Genomic DNA, 26,788 nt, shown 5'->3' on the forward strand with positions numbered 1-26,788 from the left:
CACAAAACAGCATCAGCCAGAGACTGATCAAAACTGTAACATAACCCTTATGTAAGCAATAACTAAATACAAGTCTTGCAGAATTTAGTCCGCACTGGGACGGGCGCCCAGCATCCTCTACGGACTACGAGAAGAAGATTTACCGGTAGGTTTAAAAACTTAATTTTCTCTTACGTCCTAGAGGATGCTGGGGACTCCGTAAGGACCATGGGGATTATACCAAAGCTCCAGACAGGGCGGGAGAGTGCGGATGAGTCTGTAGCACCGATTGAGCAAACATGAGGTCCTCCTCAGCGAAGGTATCAAACTTGTAGAATTTAGCAAAAGTGTTTGAACCCGACCAAGTAGCCACTCGGCAAAGTCGCAATGCCGAGACACCTCGGGCAGCCGCCCAAGAAGAGTCCACCTTCCTAGTGGAATGGGCCTTTACCGAATTTGGTACCAGCAATCCAGCTGTAGAAGGAGCCTGCTGAATCGTGTTACAGATCCAGCGGGCAATAGTCTGCTTAGAAGCAGGGGCGCCAACCTTGTTGGCTGCATACAGGACAAACAGTGCCTCTGTTTTCCTAACCCGAGCCATCCTGGCTACATAAACCTTTAAAGCCCTGACTACATCAAGAGACCTGGAATCCTCCAAGTCCCCCGTAGCCACAGGCACCACAATAGGCTGGTTCATATGAAACGATTAAACCACCTTAGGCAGCAATTGAAGACGAGTCCTCAACTCCGCTCTATCCACATGGAAAATCAGATAGGGGCTTTTGTGAGACAAAGCCGCCAATTCAGACACCCGCCTCGCAGATGCCAAGGCTAACAACATGACCACTTTCCAAGTGAGAAATTTCAACTCAACTGTTTGAAGAGGTTCAAACCAGTGTGACTTAAGGAACTGTAACACCACGTTAAGGTCCCATGGTGCCACTGGGGGCACAAAAGGAGGCTGAATGTGCAGCACTCCCTTTACAAAAGTCTGGACTTCTGGGAGAGAAGCCAATTCCTTCTGAAAGAATATTGACAGGGCCGAAATCTGTACCTTAATAGAGCCTAACTTTAGGCCCATATCATCTCCACTTTCTGCAGACAGGAGTGAACGGCCCAGGTGAAAATCTTCCGTAGGAGCATTCTTGGCTTCATACCAAGATACATATCTCCTCCAGATACGGTGATAATGTTTCACCGTCACCTCCTTCCTAGCTTTTATCAGAGTAGGGATGACCTCCGCCGGAATACCTTTCCTAGCTAGGATTTGGCGTTCAACCACCATGCCGTCAAACGTAACCGCGGTAAGTCTTGGAACACGCAGGGCCCCTGCTGCAAACAGTTCCTCCCTGGAAGGAAGAGGCCACAGATCTTCTGTGAGCATTTCCTGAAGATCTGAATACCAGGTCCTCCGAGGCCAATCCGGAACAATGAGTATTGTCTGGACTCTTTTTCGTCTTATGATTCTCAGTATTTTTGAGATGAGTGGAAGAGGAGGGAAGACATAGACCGACGGAAACAGCCATGGTGTCACCAGGGCATCTACTGCTACCGCCTGAGGGTCCCTTGACCTGGAACAATACCTCCAAAGTTTCTTGTTGAGGCGTGACGCCATCATTTGAGGAAGCCCCCAACGACTTATTTCTGCAAAAACTTCTTGATGAAGACCCCACTCTCCTGGATGGAGGTCGTGTCTGCTGAGGAAGTCTGCTTCCCAGTTGTCCACTCCCGGAATGAAGACTGCTGACAGCGCGCTTACGTGATTTTCCGCCCAGCGAAGAATCCTGGTGGCTTCCGCCATTGCCACTCTGCTCCTTGTCCCGCCTTGGCGGTTTACATGAGCCACTGCTGTGACGTTGTCTGATTGAATCAGAACAGGCAGGTCGCGAAGAAGAGTCTCCGCTTGTCGTAGGCCGTAGTATATGGCCCTTAATTCCAGCACGTTGATGTGTAGACAAGCCTCCTGGCTCGACCACAGTCCCTGAAAATTTCTTCCTTGTGTGACTACTCCCCATCCTCGGAGGCTCGCGTCCGTGGTCACCAGAACCCAGTCTTGAACGCCGAACCTGCGACCCTCTAGAAGGTGAGCACTCTGCAGCCACCACAGGAGACACCCCCTGGCCCTGGGGGACAGGCTTATTTTCTGATGTATTTGTAGATGGGACCCCGACCATTTGTCCAGAATGTCCCACTGAAATGTCCTCGCATGGAACCTGCCGAAGGGTATGGCCTCGTAGGCCGCCACCATTTTTCCCAGTACTCGATTGCATTGATGAACGGACACTCTTTTTGGCTTTAACAGGTCTCTGACCATGCTCTGGAGTTCCTGGGCTTTTTCCGTTGGGAGAAAAACCCTCTTCTTTTCCGTGTCCAGAATCATGCCTAAAAATTATAGCTGAGTCGTTGAAATCAACTGCATCTTTGGTAGATTTAGAATCCATCCATGTTGCCGTAGCACTCCCAGGGAGAGCGATACGCTTTTCTGCAACTGTTCCTTTGATCACGCTTTTATCAGGAGATCGTCCAAGTACGAGATAATTCTGACTCCTTGCCTGCGTAGGAGCACCATCATATCCGCCATTACCTTGGTGAACACCCTCGGGGCCGTGAAAAGCCCAAACGGCAACGTCTGAAACTGGTAATGACAGTCGGATAAATGGGGACATGAAGGTATGCATCCTTTATGTCTAGTGACACCATAAAATCCCCCCCCTTCCAGGCTGGAGATCACTGCCCGGAGAGATTCCATCTTGAATTTGAACTTTTTTAGATACAGGTTTAGGGATTTTAGATTCAGAATGGGTCTGACCGAGCCATCCGGTTTTGGGACCACAACTAGAGTTGAATAGTACCCCTTCCCCTGTTGCACTAGGGGAACCTTGATAATCACCTGCTGTTGACACAGCTTTTGTATCGCAGCTGAAACTATTTCCCTCTCTGGGGGAGAGGCTGGCAAAGCGGACTTAAAAAATCGGCGAGGAGGCACTTCTTCGAATTCCAGTCTGTAGCCCCCCTGTTGTATGCCTGCTTACTGCATGGCACCAACTACAAAACTGAGCTCCTGTGCACAGAGGCGGGGTTATAGAGGAGGCGGCGCTATGCATTCTGGGAAGAAAGTTAAAGCTTTGAGCCTGTTGGTGCCTCGGATCAAGATCCTACTCTACACCCCAATGTCATTCCCTGTGGAACCCAGTGTACTCCGCAGCAGAAAGAGAGATATGTTCTAGTTTTCAACTACATACCTGTAGAACAATGGCAGTCGTCTTGAGTCTTCGATAATGGCTGCGTTGTATTTTTTTAAGTTGGTATGCACGGTAATTTTGTTGTATTGTAAGTGCAGAGAATTTATAGTGCAAGAAAAGTTTTCTCTGTATACATCTCCGCCAATGAGCCTGTGATACAGACGAGGAAATTTATTTAAAATAACAGAAGAAAAAAAAAAAAAGACACAAATGATATCAATATATTCATTACATGGCTGAAACAAGCTTGCATTATGGGGTGCACAATTGCTTATAACTTCCCTTACATGCTAGCCGAGGACACATTGGAAGAGCCAGCCTGACTCAAGTGTTCTCTAGGAAGCAGTTACTGAGAATGATAGAATTAGCCAACTTCTAACATGACTAATAGTTGCTGCCCATCAATGTATACTTTATTAGTCTGCCAACTGTATACATGTAACTAACTGAACAATGTTTATTCCCTCATTTGCTATTGAAGTTTGTTAATATTGTTGTTTAAGGAAAAATAAAAATACTTGAAATTTATCATGGACATTTTTCAGCCAATATTTAAGATGTCTGTTCTGTAAACATCTGAAAATAAATACCGGTTACACACCTGGATCACTACTATAGCACACCGTGTCCTTGTGAAACGCCTTTGTGCACAGAATCTTCTGACCTCTGCTTGCACACAAATGACTCGTCTGCGAATATCCAAGTACTCTGTTCTCTGGCGTCTCATATCAATAAGAGATTTATACCACTGCTGAAGGATCACTGCAGAAGTTCGCTGCTCCTGGTACATTTTCACTGTCCTGTGCATCCTGTAATAGGATTGCAACTTTATGGTAGATACTCTCAGCTGCAAGAACCTTCTCCGACACATAGCCATACGTAGATAAGACTGCAGGGTTCTCGCAGCTCTCTCTTGTTGCACAAGCTTGCGCACCATTGATCCTCTGAAAGTAGATTGGATTACAATAGCAGATGCCCTCATGGATAAATATTGGGCTCTTTGCAGACGAGTGTGGCGACACCTCCTGAACCACTTCTGTATGTGACATGCAGACACTTCATTTAGTTTGTGCCTTTTTCTTGTCCTATGGCCTCTGAATGCGGCCTGGATGATCACCACTGCAGTCTTGGTCTGAACAAAGGTTCTCCTTTTCTGATGCATCTTCCATGCAGCCTGTATCACTAGAGCAGCCGCCGTTCTCCTTGCTTCTTTTCGCTGTTTCATAACTCTGAAAATGAACTTAATGTGTGTCACTGCCTTTCTAAGAGTATTATATTGCTCCATTGTCTTATCCCTTAAAATATTTGCTTTAAAACGTAACTGTATTTTAATTGCTGCCTGTTTTAAATCTAGGTAGGATTTTTTCTGTCTGTACATACGATAAAAGGTCTGGATTACAGTTGCTGCATCGTGCATCTTTGTCAGACTTTTACGGCTCCTCATGCCTCTGTATGTGGCCTGAAGAACAATAGCTGTATAACGGAGCTTCAGGTGGCACTCTCTGCTATGCAAAACACTTGTGTGACTCCTGTAGTACCTCTGTATCACAATGGCTGATGCTCTTTGGGCTTGATAGGTGGTATGTACCCTGTGCATTCTAAACATAGACTGGATTGTAGTTGCTGCTCTGTTTTTCTGCTCAAGTCCTACTCTTACTTTATGCCCTCTGTAAGCAGACTGAATGCACACAGCAGCCTTCAGACAAGTGAGGAAATCCAAGCGTTGCGATCTGGCCAGAACCAAAGCCCTGTACTTTCTCTGAAGGCACACAGCTGCAGACCTACATTTCAGATATGTCCTTCTCTGCAGAAAAGATCGGACAAATGTCTGGATGATTGTAGCTGCATGGTGCATTTTCTGTATCTGTCTTCTTACTTCCATCCCCATGAAAGCAGCTTGTAGTGATACTGCAGATGTGTTGGTAGTTTGGTACCAATATAAAGCTCTGTCTCTTGCTATCCTCTCTCTGTATCTCTGCTGTACCGTTCTAGCAGCTTTTTTCAAACTCATGTAGAACTTTAGATGAACATACATCCGATAGGTGGACTGTATTAAGGTGGCAGCCTTATTCATGGTTTGCATGTGCTTACGCACCCTCATTCCTCTAAAACCTGCTTGGATAATTATCACAGAGCCATGTAATTTCAGAAATGATGCACGGGCACGCTTACAATTTACAACCGATCGGTACCAAGTCTGAATTGTAAAGGTGGCATCTCGTTTGGCCTTATACAAAACCAGTGCCCTGTGCATCCTGAAAGCAGACTGTATTCTGGTGGCCATTGTGTGTTTCAATTCAATGGCCTTTCTTACTTTAAAACCTCTGTATGAAGCTTGTATACAGATGGCAGCTTTTCTCAGCGACTGATACTTGTGATAATGAGGACGCATCCTAACTGTTGCTCTGAAACGTCTCTGCACACGGATAGTTGCTGCCCTTAGTGAATGGTATCGTTTATGCTTAAGATATGTTCTTGATTGTCTCTGGATTACCATGGCTGCTTCCTTCATATTTTTCAGCTCTTTTCTTTGATGCCAGCCTCGATAACTGGCTTGAATGCAAAGTGCAGCATTCTTTACTATACAGAAACGCAACACTTCAGAGTCTCTCATCCTGTTTGCACGATATCTCTGCTGAATCACACTCACTGCCCATTGCACTTCCCTATAATATCTTCTACACAGGTGCATCCTGAACGTGGACTGAATTTTGGAAGCAGCTCTGTTCAGTTCACTTATCTTCTGCCTCACTTTAGCACCTCTGTATGCAGCTTGAATAGTTATCGCTGATCTTCGCTGTTTTAGAAACATTTCTCTTTCATAGACAGCAACTCTGTATGCCTTATAGTGCCGCTGTATAGTGACTGATGCACATTTTATCATTTGATAAGCAACACGCGTTTTGTGCATTCTGAAGGCTGCCTGGATGAAAGTAGCTGAGGAATTCAAGTGCTGAAGCTTCTCTCTCTCCCGGAGACCCCTGAATGCAGCTTGTAAAAGGAGAGAAACTTTCTTTAACCTGATGTACTCCTGTTTTTGGTGATCGGCAAGCTTTTTCATTTTGAATCTTTTCTGAATAGTTACAGCCGCTCTCTTCAGGGCAAGAAACCTGCGTCTTTCCAAATGGGACCTGAAAGCACGCTGAATGATGCTGGCGGCTTCAGACTTTGCCCTAAGTTCCTGGCGCAGTTTCATGACACGAAAGGCTGACTGGATGTAAAAGACTGTACTTCTCATATTATTGTACAGCCGCATTTGTCTATTCCTTTCCAGAGATGCACGGTAACGTTGCTGCACTGCTATAGTGACCTTTCTTAGCCTTTTATAGTACTGCTGCTGTTTGAACATTCGATATTGAGACTGTATTACAGTTGCAGCCATATGCATGCCATTTATTTGCTCCCGCAGCTTCCTGCCTCTCCATGCAGCTTGCATAGTGCAAGCCGCATTCATGAGGGACACGTAACATTTCCGTACCTTCCTGCCCTCCAATACAGCTCTATACCGCCGCTGCAGTAAAACAGCTGCCTTTCTCACTGCCTGATATTTTGCTCTCTTCTCGTACATCTTAAACACAGACTGGAGCAAAATTGCAGATTTATGCATATGCATTATTTTTTGCCTGGCTTTCATACCTCTGTACATAGACTGCAATTTAAGAACATTTCTTCTGAAGTGAATGTATTCTGCTCTGGGAATCCTAGCAGTAACTATGGCGCGGTACCACCTTTGTATGGAGATTGTTGCCATCCTCAAATTAAGGTATTGTTTACGCAGTCTGAAGGAGCGGTATGAGGCCTGTATAACACCAGCAGATTTATGGAGCTCTAGTATGTTCTTCCTGGTCTTCCATCCTCGATAGGCAGCTTGGAGGAGAGTTACTGCTGCTTTTGTTCTTAGATAAAGCGATCGCTGAGCCTTTCCCGCGATATGGGCTCTGTAGCGACACTGAATGACCTGTACAGATTGTTTCATGGCTTTATACTTGTGGTGGCAGACATGCATTCTATAATAGGACTGTATTAGAGTTGCCTGTTGGTGCACCCTCTGGATCTCCATCCTGACTTTTCTGCCCCTCCAGACAGCTTGCATCTTTCTTACAAGCAGACACATCTGAAGATACGTTTGCCTCTCCTTCCTGCCAGTCAGCATTGCCCGGTAGTGCTTCTGGATGGTAAGGATTGCCTTCTTTAGTTCTTGGTAACCCTTTTGAGCAATAAATCTTCTTATTGTAGACTGAATAATGATTGCAGACACATTCTGCTTGTGAAGTTCTTTTCTAGCTTTCCAACCGTGGTATGCTGCTTGTATAGTAGTAGCAGCTGTTTTTGTTCTCACAAACTGTTCCTTTTCTCTCTTCAGACACTTCTGGCCAGCGTACCACCACTGAATAGTGAGAGCAGCCTGCCTTATTTTCACATACCGCTTCCTAGATCTGTAACATCGGTAGGTGCTCTGTATAGATATTGCTGCAACATGCTCAAGTTTTATCCTTTTACGTACAATGTAGCCTCTGTATGCTGCTTGTATTTGGATAATGGATTGTTTCATGTGGCAAAAGATTTCTCTTTGAAGAGCACACTCCTTGTGTGCCTGAAATCTCTCCTGAATTACAAGAGCAGCTCTGTAATACGTAAGATACCTCTTTCTTTCCCTGTGCATTCTGTAGTTTGCTTGCAATGTTGTTGCAGCTTTATGCCACAGTTTTATCTTTTTTCTCACCAGGTATCCCTTTATGGCACATTGTATTATAACACAGGCTTGCCTCACTTTAAGGAAGGGTAGTTGTTCTTTGAGCATGTAGTTAGCACGATACAGTCTTTGGATAAAGATCACCCTCCGCCTTAGAACAACATAATTGATTCTTTCCTGCCTCATTTTAACCACAGACTGTATCTTTATTGCTGCTGCCCGCATGGCGAGATATTTACATCTTTCCCTGGACATACGATACATGGACTGAATAGCAATAGCAGCGCTTCTCTTCTCTTCCTGTTTGAGGACCCGCCATCTCCGGTAAGCTCTTTGAAGCACTAATGCAGCATTCCTTTCTCTCTTTATCCTCTTATGTTTCCATCTCCTGAAAGCCAATTGGATGACTAGGGTAGCCGTTTTCAGCTGAAGATAACTTTCACGTTCCGTCGTAGCCACCAGCCAAGAACGCACATACATCTGGAGAGTTCTAACAGCGCATATTTTCTGCTTGAATGATACAACAGCGATGTTTGCTCTGACTCTTGCTTGCATAAGAACTACGTTTCGAAGCAATGCTCTGTAGTATTTTCTGGCTCCATAACCTCTCCAATGTCTCTGAAAGGGAAAACAAACACTTATTAGCTATGTCAAGATATCAGGTCCCACTGCAAGTCATCTAGTATTTGGTACTGGCAGCCATCTAATTAGTTTAAAATAAATCTCACTCTTTCAATGTATCAGAAAGGTTTCATAACAATTTACATATTCATCAATTCAAATTAAAAAGGACAGTAAAAATGGGAATTTGGGTCTTACCAGTTACACCCTTTTCTCAGAGTCCATGTGGAGCACTGAACCATGGGTATAAGTGCCCAGACTCCTCCAGCTCCACCTGTACCCACTGTTCTAGTGTCCCCCATGGATGAATGAGAACATGGTTAGGAAAGAAAGGTAGGATGGGAGCAGGGGAGGATAAGTATAACATTATGGACAGCTAGCTTCGGATCTATATTTTCATTAGTAGCCTAAATATTTCAGATCTCTGCCACAAAGCACACCTGGATGACTACAGCTGCAGCAGTCTCAACAGCATTTTGTTTGTGCGTTTTCAGCATAACTAGTTGCTTGTGTGCCAAATATCTTCTCCAGTGTTTTTGGATAACTACTGCAGATAGCACTCTCTTCAACATCTGATGCCGTGTCAGAAATTTACGGACAGCCAGCTGGATAACACGGGCAGCCTTGTGCTTCTTCTGAAAATCAAATTAAACAACATTAAAATCAGACTATATAGATAAAAGAAATAAACAGAACATAAAAAATAAAAATGGCACTCAAATTGTGAAAGTAGGGAATATACACATAATAAAACAATTCAAATATACATTTTAGGGATAGACTCTTCATTATACATGTTACTAAGCGAAGATTTTAAAGATTTGAAACTAAAGGAAGTTTCGATTCGTATATTTGAACCTACTGTATGCCAACAGGGCTATCTGTGTGCCATTTTTTTGCTGCAATAGCTGCTTGAAACTTTTTTTTTTCTCTTCTTTTAACATTCTTCAATTAGCAAAAGGAGTAATGTAGTACTTTTCAGGAGCCATGTAATTTTCCTTATAGGTCTACGGATTGCTACAGTTGAACTCTGACCTGTAATAACTGCTCTTCTGATGTCAGTTTGTACTTTCTCCACGCACCCTGAATCACCCGAGCTGCCCTAGCTTCCTTGCAAATATCCAAAAATCGGGCACAGAGGTATGAAAGGAACGTAATAACTATCTGCAATATAAAAGAAAAAAAATGTAATAGTAAAAATAAGATTTTACTTACCGATAAATCTATTTCTCGTAGTCCGTAGTGGATGCTGGGGACTCCGTCAGGACCATGGGGAATAGCGGCTCCGCAGGAGACAGGGCACAAAAGCAAGCTTTTAGGATCACATGGTGTGTACTGGCTCCTCCCCCTATGACCCTCCTCCAAGCCTCAGTTAGGTACTGTGCCCGGACGAGCGTACACAATAAGGAAGGATCTTGAATCCCGGGTAAGACTCATACCAGCCACACCAATCACACCGTACAACTTGTGATCTGAACCCAGTTAACAGTATGATAACAATGAAGTAGCCTCTAAAAAAGATGGCTCACAACAATAATAACCCGATTTTTGTAACAATAACTATGTACAAGTAATGCAGACAATCCGCACTTGGGATGGGCGCCCAGCATCCACTACGGACTACGAGAAATAGATTTATCGGTAAGTAAAATCTTATTTTCTCTAACGTCCTAGTGGATGCTGGGGACTCCGTCAGGACCATGGGGATTATACCAAAGCTCCCAAACGGGCGGGAGAGTGCGGATGACTCTGCAGCACCGAATGAGAGAACTCCAGGTCCTCCTCAGCCAGGGTATCAAATTTGTAGAATTTTACAAACGTGTTCCCCCCCCTGACCACGTAACTGCTCGGCAAAATTTTAAAGCCGAGACCCCCTCGGGCATCCGCCCAAGATGAGCCCACCTTCCTTGTGGAATGGGCACTTACAGATTTTGGCTGTGGCAGGCCTGCCACAGAATGTGCAAGCTGAATTGTACTACAAATCCAACAAGCAATAGTCTGCTTAGAAGCAGGAGCACCCAGCTTTTTGGGTGCATACAATATAAACAGCAAGTCAGACTTTCTGACTCCAGCCGTCCTGGAAATATATATATATATATATATATATATATATATATATATATCTATATATTTTTAGGGCCCCGACAACGTCTAGCAACTTGGAGTCCTCCAAGTCCCTAGTAGCCGCAGGCACCACAATATGTTGTTTCAGGTTAAACGCTGACACCACCTTAGGAAGAAACTGGGGACGAGTCCGCAGTTCTGCCTTGTCCGACTGGAAAAACAAATATGGGCTTTTTTAAGACAAAGCCCCCAATTCTGACAATCGTCTGGCCGAGGCCAGGGCCACAACATGGTCACTTTCCATGTGAGATATTTCAAATCCACAGATTTGAGCGGTTCAAACCAATATGATTTTAGGAATCCCAACACTACGTTGAGATCCCACGGTGCCACTGGAGGCACACAAGGGGCTGTATATGCAATACTCCCTTGACAAACGTCTGGACTTCAGGAATTGAAGCCAATTTTTTCTGGAAGAAAATCTACAGGGCCGAAACTTGAACCTTAATGGACCCCAATTTGAGGCTCATAGACACTCCTGTTTTCAGGAAGTGCAGAAATCGACCTAGTCGAAATTTTTTCGTGGGGCCTTCCTGGCCTCACCCACGCAACATATTTTCACCACATGTGGTGATAACGTTGTACGGTCACCTCCTTCCTGGCTTTGACCAGGGTAGGTATGACTTCTTCCGGAATGCCTTTTCCCTTAGGATCCGGCGTTCAACCGCCATGCCGTCAAACGCAGTCGCGGTAAGTCTTGGAACAGACAAGGTCCCTGCTGGAGCAGGTCCTTTCTTAGAGGCAGATGCCACGGTTCCTCTTGGAACAGACATGGTTCTTGCTGAAAGCAAATCCCATCTTAGCTCCCGAGGCCATTAGTCCTCTGTGAGCATCTCTTGAAGTTCCGGGTACCAAGTCCCTCTTGGCCAATCCGGAGCCACGAGTATAGTTCTTACTCCTCTACGTCTTATAATTCTCAATACCTTGGTTATGAGAAACAGAGGAGGGAACACATACACCGACTGTTACACCCATGGTGTTACCAGGACGTCCACAGCTATCGCCTGAAGGTCTCGTGACCTGGCGCAATACCTGTCCCGTTTTTTGTTCGGGCGGGACGCCATCATGTCCACCTTTGGTCTTTCCCAACGGTTCACAATCATGCGGAAAACTTCCCGATGAAGTTCCCACTCTCCCGGGTGCTCCCGGAATGAACACTGCTGACAGTGCTAACACATGATTTTCCGCCTAGCGAAAAATCCTTGCAGTTTTGACCACTGCCCTCCTGCTTCTTGTGCCGCCCTTTCTGTTTACGTGGGCGACTGCCGTGATGTTATCCCACTGGATCAATACCGGCTGACCTTGAAGCAGAGGCCTTGCTAAACTTAGAGCATTATAAATTTGCTCTTAGCTCCAGTATATTTATGTGGAGAGAATTCTCCAGACTTGATCACACTCCCTGGAAATTTTTTTTTTTTTTTTCCTGTGTGACTGCTCCCCAGCCTCTCAGGCTGGCCTCCGTGGTTACCAGCATCCAATCCTGAATGCCGAATCTGCGGCCCTCTAGAAGATGAGCACTCTGTAATCACCACAGGAGAGACACCCTTGTCCTTGGATATAGGGTTATCCGCTGATGCATCTGAAGATGCGATCCGGACCATTTGTCCAGCAGATCCCACTGAAGAGTTCTTGTGTGAAATCTGCCGAATGGAAGCGCTTCGTAATAAGCCACCATTTTTACCAGGACTCTTGTGCAATGATGCACTGACACTTTTCCTGGTTTTAGGAGGATCCCGATTAGCTCGGATAACTCCCTGGCTTTCTCCTCTGGGAGAAACACCTTTTCCTGGACTGTGTCCAGAATCATCCCTAGGACCAGCAGACGTGTCGTCGGAACAACTGCGGTTATGGAATATTTAGAATCCACCCGTGCTGTCGTAGAACTACTTGAGATAGTGCTACTCCGACCTCCAACTGTTCTCTGGACCTTGTTCTTATCAGGAGGTCGTCCATTCTCTTTGACGACGAATCCTCATTTCGGTCATTACCTTGGTAAGGACCCGGGGTGCCTTGGACAATCCAACGGCATCGTCTGAAACTGATAGTGACAGTTCTGTACCACGAACCTGAGGTACCCTTGGTGAGAAAAGCAAATTTTTGGGACATGGAGGTAAGCATCCCTGATGTCCCGGGACACTATATAGTCCCCTTGTTTGCTATCACTGCTCTGAGTGACTCCATCTGAATTTGAACCTTTGTAAGTGTTCAAAAAAATTTTCGATTTAGAATCGGTCTCACCTAGCCTTCTGGCTTCAGTACCACCATATAGTGTGGAACAATACCCCTTTCCTTGTTGTAGGAGGGGTATTTTTATTATCACCTGCTGGGAATACAGCTTATGAATTATTTTCAATACTGCCTCCCTGTCGGAGGAAGACATTGGTACAGCAGACTACAGGAACCTGCGAGGGGGGAAACGCCTCGACATTCCAATCTGTACCCCTTGGATACTACTTGTAGGATCCAGGGGTCCTGTACGGTCCCAGCGTCATGCTGAGAACTTAGTAGAAGCGACGAAGGGCTTCTGTTCCTGGGAATGGGCTGCCTGCTGCAGTCTTCTTCCCTTTTCTCTATCCCTGGGCAGATATGACTCTTATAGGGACGAAAAGACTGAGGCTGAAAAGACGGTGTCTTTTTCTGCAGAGATGTGACTTAGGGTAAATAACGGTGGATTTTCCAGCAGTTGCCGTGGCCACCAGGTCCCATGGACCGACCCCAAATAACTCCTCCCCTTTATACGGCAATACATCTTTGTGCCGTTTGGAATCTGCATCACCTGACCACTGTCGTGTCCATAAACATCTTCTTGCAGATATGGACATCGCATTTACTCTTGATGCCAGAGTGCAAATATCCCTCTGCGCATCTCGCATATATAGAAATGCATCCTTTAAATCAGGGGTCTTCAACCCGTGGCCCGCGGGCCACAGGTGGCCCGCTGCTATGGTTTCCATGGCCCGCCGACGCGCCCGCAGCGCACATATGAACACAGAAAAAAAAAAAAAAATTTTTTCCCTTTCCCGGAGTCATGTGACTCCCCCGCACTGTCACTGGTTGCCTGTGAAGAAGGGGAGTAGCTCCTCTTAGGCTGGTCAGTGGTCTGGTCACCCTTACTGTGTCTCCCTCCCTGTGTCTCCCTCCGCCTGCAGTGTTGAATAGGTGGGTGAGAGCGGCGGGGACCCGGCTGGGGGGGGTGCGGCAAGTTACCATTGAGAGCAGGGGGCAGTGCGGGAACCCGGCGGGCGGGAGCGGAGGGGGTGCGGCAGCATGTATGCAGCCTGAGCATGGCTGTGTGCGGCGGGGGGGGGGCGGCTGCGGCAGGAGAATAAAAGTGTATAAGTGTTGAGGGCAGGGGGCAGTGCAGGAACCCGGCGTGCGGGAGCGGCGGGGACGGGGGTGCGGCAGCCTGAGCATGGCAGTGAATAAATTAGTATTGAGGGCAGGGGGCGTGGCGGGGGACCCAGCAGGGGGTGTATTAAGTATTAAGAGCAGAGATGGCAGGGAGCATGCTTTGACAATGCTGCTGTCTGTCTGTGATGGGGAGGAGGGAGGGTATGATAGCACCTATGTCTTGACATAGGCGCTATCATACCCTCCCTCCCCCCATCACAGACAGACAGCAGCAATATTGTGAAAGCATGCCCACATTATACCCACCAGTCCAGTGATACTGCCGTATGAGTCCAGTTCAGTGCTTACAGACCAACATCTTGAGAATACTCTGCGCATAGCGACTTCTAACATTGATGCCAACATCGACAAGCTGGCCAAGCAAAAACAATGCCAAGTTTCCCACTGATATGAACTTATTATAATAACAAAGGTAAAGTAGACCATGTTTCATTCATTAAATTACAATAATTATCTTTTGAAGTCTTTTTTATGGTCTTATGAGTCTAGAAAAGGTCTCATTACAATCATAAATTAAAATTTAGATTCTAAATACCGCAGTATAGCTTAGTGGCCCTCGGCTTCGTTTCATTTTTTTATGTGGCCCACACTGTCTTAAAGGTTGAAGACCCCTGCTTTAAATGCTCTATAGTCAATAAAATACTGTCCCTGTCAAGGGTATCAATATTTTTAGTCAGGGAATCCGACCAAGCCACCTCAGGTCTGCACATCCAGGCTGAGGCGATCGCTGGTCACAGTATAACACCAGCATGTGTGTGTATACTTTTTAGGATATTTTTCAGCCTCCTATTAGCTGGCTCCTTAAGTACGGTCCTATCTGTAGATGGTACCGCCACTTGTTCTGATAAGCGTGTGAGCGCCTTATCCACCCTGAGGGGTGTTTCCCAACGCGCCTTAACTTCTGGCGGGAAAAGGTATACCGCCAATAATTTTCTATCGGGGGAAACCCACGCATCATCACACACTTCATATAATTTATCTGATTCAGGAAAAACTACAGGTAGTTTTTTCACCTCACACATAATACCCTTTTTTGTGGTACTTGGAGTATCAGAAATATGTAACACCTCCTTCATTGCCCTTAACGTGTGGCCCTAAAGGAAAATACGTTTGTTTCTTCACCGTCGACACTGAAATCAGTGTCCTTGTCTGGGTCTGTGTCGACCGACTGAGGTAAATGGGCATTTTACAGCCCCTGACGGTGTTTGAGACGCCTGGACAGATACTAATTTGTTCGCCGGCCCTCTCATGTCGTCAACCGGCTTACAGCGTGTTGACATTATCACGTAATTCCATAAATAAGCCATCCATTCCGGTGTCGACTCCCTAGAGAGTGACATCACCATTACAGGCAATTTGCTCCGCCTCCTCCCCAACATTTACCTCATACATGTCGACACACACGTACCGACATACAGCACACACATAGGGAATGCTCTGATAGAGGACAGGACCCACTAGCCCTTTGGGGAGACAGAGGGAGAGTTTGCCAGCACACACCAAAACGCTATAATTATCCAGGGACAACCTTTATATAAGTGTTCCTCCCTTATAGCATTTTAATATATGTACATATCGCCAAATCAGTGCCCCCCCTCTCTGTTTTAACCCTGTTTCTGTAGTGCAGTGCAGGGGAGAGCCTGGGAGCCTTCCCACCAGCATTTCTGTGAGGGAAAATGGCGCTGTGTGCTGAGGAGAATAGGCCCCGCCCCCTTTTCGGCGGGCTTCTTCTCCGGAGTTTTTGATATCTGGCAGGGGTTAAATACATCCATATAGCCTCAAGGGCTATATGTGATGTATTTTTCGCCATACAGGTATTATACATTGCTGCCCAGGGCGCCCCCCCCCCAGCGCCCTGCACCCTCCGTGACTGCTGTGAGAAGTGTGCTGACAACAATGGCGCACAGCTGCAGTGCTGTGCGCTACCTGATGAAGACTGAAAGTCTTCTGCCGCCTGGTTCCGGACCTCTTCATCTTCAGCATCTGCAAGGGGGGTCGGCGGCGCGGCTCCGGGACGAACCCCAGGGCGAGCCCTGTGTTCCGACTCCCTCTGGAGCTAATGGTGTCCAGTAGCCTAAGAATCCAATCCATCCTGCACGCAGGTGAGTTGAAAATCTCTCCCCTAAGTCCCTCGATGCAGTGAGCCTGTTGCCAGCAGGACTCACTGAAAATAAAGAACCTAAAAACTTTTTCTAAGTAACTCTTTAAGAGAGCCACCTAGATTGCACCCTACTCGGACGGGCACAAAAACCTAACTGAGGCTTGGAGGAGGGTCATAGGGGGAGGAGCCAGTACACACCATGTGATCCTAAAAGCTTGCTTTTGTGCCCCGTCTCCTGCGGAGCCGCTATTCCCCATGGTCCTGACGGAGTCCCCAGCATCCACTAGGACGTTAGAGAAATGCAGCAACTGACGTCAGATGCAACAATGTACACAATTAATGAAAGTGCTAACACCACCAAAAGATACAGCCTAATAGAAAACAAGAAGAAAGCAGTTACACACATTGAGTTAAACATGCCAGGTTTAAATAAAATTAAAAAAAGGACATACATAACAAATAGGTTTACTATCAGGCTGACTCTTGCCCATAAGCATCGCAGTTGCAAATACTCAAGATTCTTCTCATCTGGGATATGCTCATCGCTTAGTGCTAATTTAATGGCCAAAACTCCAGCTGAGGCTGACAGGAGCCTGAAATTCTATTGCAAAACACCACTAGCCCAGATACATTTTAATCTAAAATAAAAGTGTGTGTGTGTCCTTTAATTATTTATGCAAACAATCGTAAGAAAAGTTAGTGCAGATCGCAAGGTGAAAGTCACCTTGCGATCCCGATTCGATGCCGATGCATGGTCCCGCGCGGTCGGCATCGCAAAGCTAGATAGACTGTGCAGGCAAGTCAATTTTGACTCTCTCTATAGAAGAGATAGTCAAAATTGACGCTTTGCCAAAATCGCACATAGTCAGTATCGCAAGCACACTCATTATGTGCTTGCGATGCAGACCTAGCCCCTGTCGCAAAGTGAGAATCGGGCATAGTCCGAACCACACCGTGTGTATAGGCCTTAAAAGTTAAAGAAAATAAGATTAATGTGCAACTCTACTGGTAGATCCATTTCCAAGATTGGCAGTTATTTACAAAATATTGAAATAAGAAACCAAAAAAAACATAAAAAAACTGTTTTAGTTTGTTTAATGCTAATAATAAAAGTAAAATGTATTAAGGTAGGCATACACTATACAATTATCTGTCAGATAATCTGTCAGATCTGGCTTTTTGGAATGAAAATCTGGTAATGGATGAGAAATAATGACATTTGACCATTTGCTCCCAAACACTGGAAAAAACAGACAAAAACTGTTGCTCATACAAATTGGTTAAATCAGCGATTTAACCAATTTGTCTGAACAAAAGTTTTTTTCCCCATTTTTCAGTGCTTGGGAGCAAATGGTCAATTGTCATTATCTCTCATCCATTACCAGATCTTCATTCCAACCATGTGGCGGATGATATGCCAAATTATTGTATAGTGTATGCCCAGCTGTAGTAAAGTGGAAACACACTCCAGAAGTACAACTTTCGCTATACCTTTTCATCTGGTATTGTATTAGACATATCTGAGTGATGGATCATTGCAGGAATTCCTCCAAGGTTCGATACAGCCGTTTGTACAAGACTGAAATTTGTTCTCTCATTCTCAAGTAGCTCCTTATACAAATCTGAGACAGGGATACCTGTAAAAAACAAGCATTTAAAAAATTCAACCTCTGCCGCTGACCACAGTTTGCAATCCCCTTAAACTTGTTGTAATGTGGAGGAACACACTCGTTAAGAGCCGATTGCCTCACAGTTAGCCGTTTCTGGTTGCAGTGAATAGGGATGAAGTGACAAGGCTACTGAGCATCCAGACTAGTGTGACCACTGGCATAGTCTTAACAGAGAGCAAGAATGAGCTTCATTTCCAACATAACACAGCAAATAATGTGTTCACAACTTATCAAGCTCCCCTCTCTTACTCAAGTACAAGCAAAACGCAGCAGAGACCCCGAACAGTATTATGGGAGAACTTACAATATCAGGTGAACGGGCCAACTATTGTATAGGTGTGTAGTATGCAGGTCCATTGCAGGAGCGTGAGCCAATAAACAGATTAAAAGGCTCCTGCAACAGTCGGGATCGGTAGTCGGGAGGTCGCATACACTGTGCTGTTTAATATGTCAACCAGACCTCCCGATTCCATAGAAACCTATACACACTGAACTATTTTGCAGGGGTCCCAGGAGGTCAAGCGATGGACACAGCACTCAGCTGATCGGGAGCTTTTACCTGACCAGCTGAGTGATCGAAAAGGCATGTACCCAGCTTACTTTACAGATAAAACTTGTATTATTCAGAAATACATTTGTTGTTTCACATACTGTACTCCTGGAATACAGGGAGCAGAAAACTATATTAAAGCTACAGATAGTCTATGTACAGAAAATGGATTAACATGGTTACACACATTTATAAATGTGTCTATTCTGAAGGCATGTGTAGCTAATATAGGCACTTGTGGGACTGGTGGGATGTAGAGGGGAAGATTTTAACTACAAAAAAAGTTTGACATGTTTACTACTCACAAGAAATGCTTTTATTTTTTAAACATTACAATTGACACATTGACTATTCCAGTTATTAAAATGTTTTAAAAAATGCTTTTATTAAAGCTTTTCTAAGACACACAAAGCATGAAGACATAATGCATAGAGAAATTCAGTAAAATTGGGATTTTTGTTTACTTACCGTAAAATCTCTTTCTCCGAGTCCATCTGGGGGACGCTGCGCCGTTACTTGTGGGTTAGAGGTGTGTGGTAGTGGAGTTTGGCACAGAATCTATCTAAAGCTGACTCCTCCCCCCTCTAACCCCTCCCATCTCCTTCCTGCTCAGCCATATTCAGTTAACGTTTAGCCAAGCCAAAGGAGATAGACCAGAATAAAAAAATTAACCAATTAAACCAGACAAACTATGGGAGGGATCGCAGCGTCCCCCAGATGGACTCAGAGAAAGAGATTTTACGGTAAGTAAACAAAGATCCCAATTTCTCTGTCCTCCATCTGGGGGACGCTGCGCCGTTACTTGTGGGATTTCCCAAAGCAAGCTAATGAGAGGAGGGAGACGGTGACGGCATAGCCGTCTTCAATATACGACGCCCAACAGAGGCAGTCTCCAAACCAAAAGTATGAAAACGATAAAACTTTGTGAAAGTATGAACTGACGACCAGGTCGCTGCTCTGCACAGCTGCTCAACAGATGCACCACCGCGAACAGCCCAAGAAGCTCCAACAGCTCTAGTCGAATGAGCCCTAATTGAGTCAGGAACCGAAACATGAGAAGACAGGTAAGCCTGTCTTATGGCCGAAGTTATCCAACGGGCCACAGTATTTTTGGAGGCCGGCCAACCTCGTTTTGGAACATCAATTAAAACCAGTAAGTTATCCGTGCGACGGAATGACTCTGTGCGAGACAAATAGATACGTAAGGCTCGAACCACATCCAGAAGAGCCAAATGAGAGTCCTCCCCAGAAGAAGATGTCGGAGTAAAGGCAGGAAGTACAATGTCCTGATTTAAATGGAATGCTGAAACAACCTTTGGAAGGAAAGAAGGTTTAGTCCGTAGAACCACCCGGTTCTCATGAAACACTAACAAGGGGGGTCTGCAAGAAAGGGCCGCCAACTCAGATACTCGTCTAGCTGAGGCAATAGCCAACAGAAAAACAACTTTCTGTGTCAGATAACGGAGTTCAACTGATTCTAAAGGTTCAAATGGAGAGGTCTGAAGAGCCGTAAGGACCAAGTTTAAATCCCAGGGAGGAACCGGAGGGACAAAAGGTGGTTGAATCCGAAGTACTCCCTGCAGGAATGTTTGAACCTCTGGAATATTTGCTAGTTTCTTCTGAAAAAGAACCGATAAAGCTGAAACCTGACCCTTTAGTGAAGAAAGCTTTAGGCCCTTGTCGACACCCTCCTGAAGGAAAGAGAGTAGGCGAGGTAGTCTAAACAAATGCGGAGTCAGTCTCCATTTTTCGCACCATGCAATGTAAATACGCCATATTCTATGGTAAATGCCTGAGGTCACCGGTTTCCTAGCTCGAATCATCGTCTGGACAACCGATCGAGAAAGACCTTTTGCCTTCAAAATCTTGGATTCAAGAGCCAAGCCGTCAAAGCCATCCGATGTAAATCTGGGTGGCGACAAGGTCCTTGAAGAAGCAGATCTGGTCGCAGAGGTAGACGAAAGGGATCTCCGACTACCATACTGCGCAGAAGAGTGTACCACTGTCGACGCGGCCAATCTGGAGTCACTAGAATCACTGCGAGAGCCTCTCACCGAATGCGTTGGAGTAGACGCGGAATCAGTGGGATTGGCGGAAACACATATCCCAGTTGAAACTGCCATGGGGCAGTAAGAGCATCGATCAGGATTGCCTGTGGATCCTGAGTCCTTGCTCCGTAGTGAGGAAGTTTCGCGTTGAGGCGAGACGCCATCAGGTCTATGTCTGGCATTCACCATCGATCCACTAGAGAGAGAAAAACTTCCTGATGAAGTTCCCATTCCCCCGGATGAATCGTGTGACGACTCAAAAAGTCTGCTTCCCAGTTTTCGACTCCTGGAATGTGGATCGCGGAGATCACCGGAACCCAGCGTTCCGCCCACGCGAGGATCTGAGCGACCTCTCTCATTGTGGACCAACTGCGAGTTCCTCCCTGTTTGTTGATGTAAGCCACTGCGGTGGCATTGTCGGACTGCACCCGAACTGGTTGACCCTGCACCATGGTTTGAATGCGAATGAGTGCATACCGAATCGCCCTTAGTTCCAGAATGTTGATTTGCAATTTTGACTCCTGATTGCTCCAGCGTCCCTGGAAGTGATGAGTCTGGAAAACTGCCCCCCAACCACTGAGGCTTGCGTCTGTGGTGACCATCATCCAAGACCATATTGTGAACGGTGCACCCTTTTTCAAATTGTGACTGTGAAGCCACCAGTGAAGAGACTGACGAGTCTTTATCGACAAGCGGATCAACTGCAATTCGAGCCGAGGTTCCGTCCGAGTCCAACAGTTGAGAATCTGCGTTTGAAGAGGACGGGCATGAAATCTGGCATATGGAACTGCCTCGAAGGAGGATACCATTTTGCCCAACACCTGCATACATCTGAGGACCGACACTACTGGTAAGTGTAACAGGGTTCGGATTCTTGACTGCAGATCCTGAATCTTGTCCGCAGGAAGAAACACCTTCTGGCTGTTGGTGTCGAATAAAAGTCCCAGAAAAATCATCTTCTGAGAAGGGAGTAGAGATGACTTTGGAAAGTTGATTATCCACCCGAACGACTGTAGAGTCTCCATTGTTAACTGCAGGTTCTGAGTGAGAATCTCCGCTGATGGTGCCTTGACCAACAGGTCGTCCAAATATGGAGTGATGTTGACCCTTTGGCAACGAAGAACTGCGACTACATGGCCTAAGACCTTTGTAAAAACTCGGGGAGCCGTAGAAAGACCAAAGGGAAGAGCTTGAAACTGAAAATGCTCCGGCCCGATTGCAAATCTCAGCAGAGACTGATGTCCTATCCAAATCGGGACATGTAAGTAGGCGTCTTTTATGTCTATTGAAGCCAAATATTCCCCTGGCTCCATGGCGGCGATAATTGAGCGAATGGATTCCATCTTGAATTTTTGGGTTGAGAGATACGGGTTGAGAGCCTTCAGATTCAGAATGGGCCGAAACGAACCATCCGGCTTGTCCACAAGAAAAAGACCTGAGTAAAACCCCCGCCCCCTTTGATGAGAGGGAACCGGAATGATTACTCCATTTTGTAAGAGGGTTGTGATTGCCTGAAGAAGAGCTTGCCGTCTGGAGGGATCGTCTGGGAGAGGTGTTATGAATAGTCGGGTGGGGACCGTCTCTTCGAAATCCAACATATATCCTCTGGAAATGACCCCCATTACCCACCGATCCGGTTTCGATAGGAGCCACACTTCCCTGAACTGAAGTAACCGGGCCCCGACCTTCATTGATCCCTCCAGGGGACCTGAGACGTCATGCCTCAGGTTTGTCGGCAGGCTTACTGGCCGGTCTGTGAAATAGGAGCATCTACCTTAGGGGCCGTCTCCCAAAATTTCGTATCCTCCTCTGTAAAAGGATATAGAAATTTTAACTTTTTAGGCGCCTGAAAACGAGAATCCGGTTTAAGCCAGGGTTCTTTTAAAATATCCGCAAAGTGAGAATAAGAAGGGAAGGCCGTAACCTGTCTCTTTTGTCGTTTGAAGAAGGGGGAAGGAGTTTCCTCTACCACCGTGTCCTGAATATTAAGAGTCTGACGAATGGCTTCTATTAACAATCTAACACCTGAACTAGTAGAAGGTTCCTCATCTTCCCAAGCCGAAACTTCATCCCATTCAGGATCTACCTCCCCCTCCTCCAATGGAGATGCCAGGGTGTCCGCCTCCTCACCTGGAAACGCTATAGCGGGTAACGGCTGCGATCGCTTAGTAGCAGTCGAACTGCTGGCAGCATTTACAAACTTATTCAAAGATTGAGTTAAATCAGTGAGGCACCTTCCCATATTTTGGGCCCATAAAGGCTCCACCTGAGTCCGAGCAGATTCAGTCTCCCTAGATTGACGCAAATCTGAAATGGCGTCCACCATGTTTTTAACCCATGGGGGCATCGGCTGATCTGCGGAACCTCCCTGCTGATCTGTCACTGATGCACCAGAGCATGAAGCACATAAGGTACCTGCGTCAGAACTACCTTTAGCCAGCTTTGAGCCACACTGAGAGCAGGAAAAATAAACTACCGAGGCAGTTTTTCCCTTTGTAGGTCTGTCCGGTTTACTAGTCACTTTTTCCATTCTGAAGGTATACACTAAAATAAAATCACCCTAAACCTTCTGACTAATGAGCTGTGTTAACAATCTACATTAAGGATAGAGTGGGACCTAATCCAGGATAACTGAGTGCAAGTCAGAGACTCTCCTTATTAGTGGATTCCAATATGGCCTGTAATCCCCCCCTTGATCAGCCCCCTCTATACTTGCGGTTATGTTAAAATTCTCCCCCTGGCAGGCTCCGTGTGTGAAGCGCACAGCGTCCCCCTGTCTCCGTGCAGAAGAAGATGGCGTCAGGCAGATTGGCGCGCGCGCAGGCAGAGCAGGGCGGGAAGCCGTCCCTGCACTGCTGACGTAACCCCGCGCTGAAACCGGAAGTTCGGGCCGCCGCGCGCCGCTACTCACAGCGTCCGCGGCGGCTTCTAGCTGGTCCCGGGAGGTCAGAAGACTCTCCCGGACCAGTCTGCCATCTGTCCCCACAACCCTCCAGGTCTCTCACTGCGGTTGTAGGGGAGAAATCTCCGGCGCCGCTCCCGCTGGCGGGGGGGGGGGGGGGGGGTGGGCGGACGGGCTCGGCTGGCGTGCATATTTAAATAAATGAATGAAATAAATGAAATAAATAGGGACAGCCCAATACTGTCGGTGACAGATTGTGGCTGTCCGGTACCTTTCTTCTGTCGTCGTTAATGTACAAAGGCCCCAGTGACCCAGGTATGGTGGCCTTTCTAGACAGCATCCTCGAGTGGAATATTAGTCCACTCCATCAATACCTGTCACCCGTAAACAGGGACTAGGCATCCTGTAAACAACAAACAAAACAAAAAAAATCTAGGAGAAATAAAAACTGTCTGTACTCCACAGGCACAAAATAAAAACTGAATATGGCTGAGCAGGAAGGAGATGGGAGGGGTTAGAGGGGGGAGGAGTCAGCTTTAGATAAATTCTGTGCCAAACTCCACTACCACACACCTCTAACCCACAAGTAACGGCGCAGCGTCCCCCAGATGGAGGACAGAGAAATCTGAGAACACATTAATATCAAATATAGTACACTGTGAATAGTACACAAGACAACAACAAGAAAAAAACAAAAAACCTGCATTTGAAGTTCTACACCAGTGGTTCCCAAACTTATTTGAATCACGGTATAAAAGTATCTAGAGCAGGCATGTCCAAAATCCGGCCCAGGGACCAATTGCGACCCGTGCTCAAATTTCTATGGGCCCGCAGCCGGAGCAGTAGACGCATCAGAGTCCCGTACCTTTCTCCCTGGAGCCAGTGCTTGGTGGGTGCAGGCTGCGGAGGCTTGCGGCTGGCGGGACGCAGTGAGGACAAGCTTTACTGTAGGGTGGAATAGTACAATAAAAGCAGACAGAATACCTAACAAAAATCCCCCCGGATAGTGTGACCACAGGCAGAGAACACACGGAGGATTTAAGAGGTAAATGGTGACTGTAAAACGCAGAGAAAATACCAACAAAAGTATATCCTGTGAAAACCACTATATTATATGAAAACCCTGACACACATTGCCCCCTTCAGGGTACAGAATATAGGCCCTCATTCCAAGTTGATCGCTCGCTAGCTGCTTTTAGCAGCATTGCAAACGCTAGGCCGCCGCCCTCTGGGAGTGTATATTAGTTTAGCAGAATAGCGAACGAAAGAGTAGCCTTCCCTGCTGTTTCTGAGTAGCTCCAGATCTACTCCTAGACTGCGATCACCTCAGTCCGTTTAGTTCCTGGTTTGAAGTCACAAACACGCCCTGCGTTTGGCCAGCCACTCCCCCGTTTCTCCAACCACTCCTGCATTTTTTTTAGAACACTCCCTGAAAACGGCCAGTTTCCGCCCAGAAACACCCACTTCCTATCAATCACACTACGATCACTTGAGCGATGAAAAAACGTCGCTCGAGCTTGTGTAAATCTACAAAGTTTTGTGTGAAAGTACTTAGCGCATGCGCGCTGTGTACCATGCGCATTTTTGCCATTTTTTCACTTAATCGCTGCACTGCGAAAATCGGCAGCGAGCGAACAATTCGGAATGACCACCATAGATATAGCAGTAGCTGTGAGATACACGGAATGGAAATCACACAGCAGCTATTGGCACACACAGAGTCACATGTACAAGAAATGATCACAGATAACAATAAAACTGCACTGTACTAGCAAAACTAGCAATACTGTAGTAACTGCACTACACAAGTAAAGAAAATTAGGTATATAGATATAACAATGCACAGTAAAAACTGATTGTGTATCACAGGGTACTTGTACTAAATAACCCTGACAAAGTTCACTAGTTATCAACTAACACTGTCAAAAGACATGTAGCAAACTTAAGTGTCCTGTAAAAACACAGCACTGATGATGCAGGCGGCTTTACAGAGGAGGCACTGGGGGTCATTCCGAGTTGATCGTAGCTGTGCAAAATTTTGCACAGCTGCGATCAACTTTCCTGACATGCGGGGGGAGGGGGGAAACACCCAGCACAGGGCTAGTCCACCCCGCATGTCAGTCCGGCCCCCCTCGCAGAAGTGCAAAGGCATCGCACAGTGGCGATGCCTTTGCATTTCAGGAGTAACTCCCGGCCAGCGCAGCTTTAGCGAGCTGGCCAGGAGCTACTCCTCTCTCCCTGGCCCGCAGCGGCTGCGTATGACGTCACGCAGCCGCTGCGGCCCGCCCCCCGTTCGGTCTGGCCATGCCTGCGTTGGCCGGACCGCGCCTACGAAACGGCGGGCAAACGCAGCCGTTTCGCACCCTCTCGCCCATCGATCGCCTCTGCCTGTCAATCAGACAGAGGCGATCGCTGTCGTGCCACGGCCGTCGGCCGCCCCGCATGTGCAGCAGGGACCCGTTCGCTCTGCTGCGTGAAAATGACCCCCATTGCCCAGCAGTCCCAGAACAGCGCAACTGTGTGTGTAATGGCGCCCAAACACTGACAGAGAGAGAGAGATGCAGCTCCAGGGCGGGAACATTAGCAGTAAATGGCGCCATGGGGCTGGGGAGGGGCTACAGGTCAGAGCCTTATCCCCTTGCTGGACTTCACCACTGATACTGCGGGCCTTAAAGAAATTGACTTATTGTAAAATCCGACCTGTGCCCATGCCCTGGTGGTCTAGTGGGGTCCCTGCACGGCCACAGTGTCCACGGCAGCGCACGCGGCACGCCTCCCAAGGACCGTGCCGGATCGCAGGTTTGCAGCGGGTCCCGCCTGGGGGACCCTCTTACCGCCTACTGTCATTGGCCACGCGATCCCGGAGAGCAGCAGTGAAATGTGTGTGCCCTGAAGAGAGAACCGGAGCCTCCGCTGTAGTTACCCGGCAACCAGGGTGCGGGAGTGTACAGCACCGCTGGGAGGTGAGGGAGCCGCAGCATGAGGTGTCAGAATGACACATAGCACTTTTAAGTGCCTATGCTGCGGCCCTTGAAGTCTTCTTTCTTCATTTGAAAACTCTTGTCAGGGCTGCTCAGCGCAGCCCTCCCTGTTGACAGCCTGCACTGCAGGCACCAACTTACAAACTGAGCTCCTGTGCACGGAGGGTTATAGAGGAGGCGGCGCTGAGCATTTTAGGAACAGTCAAAGCTTTTAGACTGTTGGTGCCTCAGATCAAGATCTAACTCTACACCCCGATGTTATTCCCTGTGGAATACCAGTGTATACCGCTGCAGAAATCCATTTCTCTGATACCATGGGGGATACTAGTGTACAATACACAAGATCTGAACACGGTTCCTCACCCTCTATACACCATCTGACCTCAGTTAAGTTTAACCAAGTACAAGCAGAGATAGAGGAAAAAGGAAAAGAAAGGAGGAACCACCCCAACTAAGCAACACAACC

At 46.8% G+C, this 26,788-nt stretch overlaps 1 protein-coding gene and 1 long non-coding RNA gene across 2 annotated transcripts in view; one reads left to right on the forward strand and one right to left on the reverse strand.

Annotated features, from left to right (window-relative positions):
* ASPM (assembly factor for spindle microtubules) overlaps window positions 1-26,788 on the reverse strand; it is a 330,682-nt gene that overhangs the window by 92,103 nt on the left and 211,791 nt on the right. Inside the window, exons 16-20 of the mRNA XM_063940119.1 lie at window positions 17,663-17,808; window positions 9,571-9,699; window positions 8,976-9,170; window positions 3,823-8,532; window positions 3,222-3,371 (exon numbers count right to left, since the gene is read on the reverse strand). Of these exons, the coding sequence (XP_063796189.1) occupies window positions 3,222-3,371; window positions 3,823-8,532; window positions 8,976-9,170; window positions 9,571-9,699; window positions 17,663-17,808 (5,330 nt within the window). The remainder of the gene's footprint in view (window positions 1-3,221; window positions 3,372-3,822; window positions 8,533-8,975; window positions 9,171-9,570; window positions 9,700-17,662; window positions 17,809-26,788) is intronic.
* The window catches only part of LOC134957893 (uncharacterized), a 33,252-nt gene continuing 16,064 nt past the window's right edge, over window positions 9,601-26,788 (forward strand). The window contains exon 1 of the long non-coding RNA XR_010186783.1: window positions 9,601-9,675. This is a non-coding gene — a long non-coding RNA (uncharacterized LOC134957893). The remainder of the gene's footprint in view (window positions 9,676-26,788) is intronic.

Source organism: Pseudophryne corroboree, chromosome 9 (assembly GCF_028390025.1).
Source record: "Pseudophryne corroboree isolate aPseCor3 chromosome 9, aPseCor3.hap2, whole genome shotgun sequence".
Taxonomy (NCBI): domain Eukaryota; kingdom Metazoa; phylum Chordata; class Amphibia; order Anura; family Myobatrachidae; genus Pseudophryne; species Pseudophryne corroboree.